Here is a 4,608-nt window from a genome sequence, read left to right on the forward strand (position 1 = left end):
AAAGAAATTTATTAGTATACTAAAAGTATAATTAGCTATAGTAACTGCTCTCTTTAATATAATTAACTTACACCTATAATTTTTTTTTCACTCATACTTTTCTTCTTTTTAATTTATTATGTTACTAGTATATCTCATTATATATATTTCTTAAAGTACTAGTACTACAAATTATTATTTTGTCAATTATTTTTAACTCGCACACGTCATTATATATTGTTAATTATTTCATGCATTGAATAGTAATAAGGATCGGATGTTGATATGCTTACCCTAAAATAATTTTTATATATTTCATATCTTGTATATGTCCAATTGTCCATCATCATCTAGCTCTATATGGCGGAACTTAAAACAAAATTTTGGGGGGTTTAGATAGAAAATAATTGTTAAAATATTTTTGATATGGACTCATTTAAGATAAACTCGTCTAATCTCATCTCTTGGGTTTGGGTGATATTGCCAAATTTAAAACTATTTTCAAGATCTCGTTCCAAAAAGTTAAGGTTAAAGTCATCAGATGTAACTTTTTGAACTTTTGAAGGTTATATATCACTTTCTTCGTGATTCATTAAAGTAGAAGAACTATCTACAGGTGTTGATATTGTAAAAGTTATATGTTTTCTTTCTTAAATATTGGCCTTCCTCTTAAAAAATGTATCAATTCTTTGATTTTTTTATTATTATTTTATATAGAAATTTGAATATATATCCTGTAAAATATATAAAGAAGAAGTTAGAATGACAAATATTAAAATTTATAATATTTATTGAATTTTTTTATCAATTTATACAAATACAATAATATTAATACTTATTGAATATTCTATTATTTTTTATTATATAAAAAAATAAATTAAATAAATAAAAAATATCTAATTTTTTTATATTTGAACTTAAAGATAGAGAGAGTATTGTTTATTGAACTTATTAGATACTTTAAATTATAGTAAAGTATTTAAGTCAATTGAACTATTTTTTATCTTTTGAAAAAGTATTACTAAGTTTTTTATAAAAAATTTGGAGGGTCATGCCCCCTTGTCTGAACTAACTCCGCCACTATCTCTATGATCGCTTATATTAAAAAAATAGGGTACGAATTCTCATGTATTACTCTTAGAAATAAACCCATAAAATTATTTTGGGTTATACATTAAAAGGTAAGAGGAAATAATAAAAGACAAATAATTAACGACTTATATATTAATAGTATTGATTCCAATAATGCACAGAATTGAAAAAGCTGTGATTAAATATTATTACGTAAAAATAAAATTTATTATTTTTCAATCAATGATATAAAAAGTAATTACGTTTAGACTGATCTATAAATTTGTAGATAAAAAAAGATTGAATGAAGAAACAATGTATATATTATCGTGTCTAAAATCATACCAAATCTTAATAAGATATATTTTGAATCATACTAAATCTTAATCAAATAATTTTGTATGTAGCTTCCTATAATATATTGTGGATAATGTTTTATCCATTATTCCTGAAATGATAATTGTTACTTGTTGTCTAAGTTATTAAGATAAAATACATACATATTCTCTATACTACTAATAATATATCAAGATTAGTTTTAATCTATTGTGAAATACGTGAATTAAGGAATAACTTGAATTTGATTTCCTAAAATAATAAATATATATGATATCTCTAATAACTAATTAAGATAATATCGATTATTATCTTATTATTCTAATGACTAGGACTAGCACCGGAATGGTGATACTATACAGTATATACACAATACACATATCCATAAAATAGTTAATTACATGTAACTATATTCAGATGTTTTCATAATTATTAAAACAAAAATAGAATGTATCTCAAATTAATAATAAGATTTGGTATACGATTTATACACATCAATATTTCACTATAAATATCGATATTAGAGGTGGTAATTTTGTCACACTCGATCAATAATATTCTTAATCTTTATTTCTACTAACAAATTAATAATAATAGGATGGCCAACAAGAACTATTCACTTTACATAGCTTTTATTGTGGCTTGCATCGCCACCATGATGACGGCGGTGGCCGGAATTCGCATGATGACGAAGATTATACCTTTGTCATTATGCAATGGGACGATAGGGGAGTGCATGGAAGCAAAGAAAAAATTTGAGATGGATTCAGAGAGCAACATAGAAATATTTGAATCAATGAAGAAGGTGATAGGGAACGATGCAATGAGGAGGAATGGAATTCCATGCTCGAAGAATGATAATACCACCAAGAATTGTAGACCGGGTCCTCCTGCCAACCGTTACAACCGTGGCTGCAGTCCCATTACTCGATGCAGGGGTGGTGGTGGTGGTGGTGGCCATGGCTCCACCCATGGTTAAATTATTATTCATCATCTTCTTCTTCTTAATTATTTTTTAGCTATCTAGCTAGGTTTATGATTATTCTTTGTATATCCACTTTAATTATTATAAGACCCATTATTAACGACTATTAGTAGTAGTTTATTTCATATAGTAGTAGTGTTATGATTTGGCTTGTTTCCATTTAGTTTAATATTCTATGTAAATATAAAAAATTTAATAAAATAAAAGAAGAAAAAGAGTATCTTAATTTAGCTTGTTTTCTATGTTACCATTTAATCTCTCTTACCTTACTGTTATTGTTATTTTCTTTAGCTTTTGTCTTCGATTACTTATCCATAGAAAAATTTCTATTAATAAAAATTAGTATATTATTGTTTTCTTTAATTTGTTTCGGTCAATATGTATTATGTAGTTTTTGTTTAAACGCTTCAACGTTAGGTTACTATTGTTAAATATTTATCTCTTTTTAGCCTTCTTTTTATTTTCTCTATATAAAAAAATTAGTGATATTTCAACAAAGACTTTATAATTATTCTCATAAAAAGATAATTTATTTTAATAAATGGATAGTAAATGATAGAATTTAATTTTAGTATTTTATAAAAATATTATTTTTATTTAACATATAACTAAAAAATCAGTCTTATTTTTAAACAAATTTTTATATAAAAATATTTATGATATCTTTATTAAGGTAAGTGTCAAAAAATAATAGTGACTAATATATTTAGTGAAAAAATAAAAATTGATATAATAAAAAATTAGTTAGTATTAGTTTAAATATTAATCCAATATAAGAAAAGAACATGCAAATATGTAATACGTATTCTAAAAATTTAAATAAATTAATTTAAATTATAATAAAATTAATAACCACAACAAATATAAAATTAAAAAAACAAAAAGAAATCTCCCATATTAGGCCCAAATTATAGCCCATGGCTTTATAGTGNTTAAACTAAAAAAAACAGAAAAAAAGAAGAGAATCACAAAATTGATAATTATTACATGAGATTTAATTCTTTGTATATACACTTTGATTATTATAGGACTCATTATTAGCCGCTACTAGTAGTAGTTTGTTTTATATAGTAGTAGTGTTATGATTTGGCTTGTTTCGATTTAGTTTAAAATTCTATGTAAATATGAAAAGTTTAATAAAATAAAAGAAGAAGAGTCTCTTAATTTAGCTTGTTTTCTATGTTACCATTTAGTCTCTCTTAGCTTACTCTTATTGTTATTTTCTTTAGCTTTTGTCTTTGAGTAAGTAGGGTGTGTTTGGTAAACACATTGGAAGCACAAGAAGTATGTTCAATCTTTTTAAAATGTTGTAATTTTTGTTTGGTTAATTTTTTTCTCTAAACACGAACATGATTATGAGTTTGAACTTCCATTCATCTATAGTAGTTTTTGCGTTTATTTGATAAATTAAAAAATTAATTGATGTTCTACTAATTTTACCATTCAATCTCATTTACAATAAAAGATACAAAAAACAATCATCAGAATTCTTAAATTTTTTTCATAGCTATACTTTACAAACAAATATTTTTTTAATATTATTATTAGTACTCTTTGTTAAGTTTTAATTTTTATTAATTTTTTATTTATTTTTCTTGTTAATAGTATGAATATTTTTTTTTGGAGTTTTTTTTATGTTCACTTATGTATATTATTATATTTTTTTAATAAAAATTAATGTCTTTTTTAGTAATTTTTATCTAAACGTAATTTTAAATGATGTAATCTAAATAACATTTATTTTATTATAATTCATTTTGATATAAAATTTTCAAACATAAATCACATTAACACCAACTCACTTTTTATCAAAATTAAGTTTGTAACATTAATTTTATTAAAACTCTCGTTTACAAACTCTAATCCAAATACACACTTATTCATAGAAAATTTTCTATTAATATTTTCGCTCTTGTAGATTTTTTTTCGGTCAATATGTAGTTTTAGTTCAAAGGCTTGGATGTTAGGTTACTATTGTTAAATATTTATCTTTTCTCATCCTCCTTTTTTTTTTCTATGTAAAAAAATTAGTGACACTCACAAAGACTTTACAATTATTTTTATGAGAAGATATTTTATTTTAATTATTGGATAATAAATTATAAAATTTAATTTTAATATGTTATAAAAATATTATTTTTATTTAAAATATAACTAAATAAATAAGTTATATTTTTAAATAAAGATTTTTATATAAAAATATTTTTGATATCTTTATTAAAGTGGTCTCCTTTATA

The 4,608-nt window shown here is 22.9% G+C and overlaps 1 protein-coding gene across 1 annotated transcript; it reads left to right on the forward strand.

Annotated features, from left to right (window-relative positions):
• On the forward strand, window positions 1,985-2,365 carry LOC107637465 (rapid alkalinization factor-like). The gene has a single exon (XM_016340876.1). It carries the CDS (start codon window positions 1,985-1,987, stop codon window positions 2,363-2,365), a length of 381 nt encoding a protein of 126 aa, XP_016196362.1.

This window comes from Arachis ipaensis, chromosome B04, assembly GCF_000816755.2.
Source record: "Arachis ipaensis cultivar K30076 chromosome B04, Araip1.1, whole genome shotgun sequence".
In the NCBI taxonomy this organism is placed as follows: domain Eukaryota; kingdom Viridiplantae; phylum Streptophyta; class Magnoliopsida; order Fabales; family Fabaceae; genus Arachis; species Arachis ipaensis.

What these genes read in the sequence shown, in the direction of transcription:
- LOC107637465 (XM_016340876.1), top strand. Translation starts at nt 1,985, where the DNA reads ATGGCCAACAAGAACTATTCACTTTACATAGCTTTTATTGTGGCTTGC.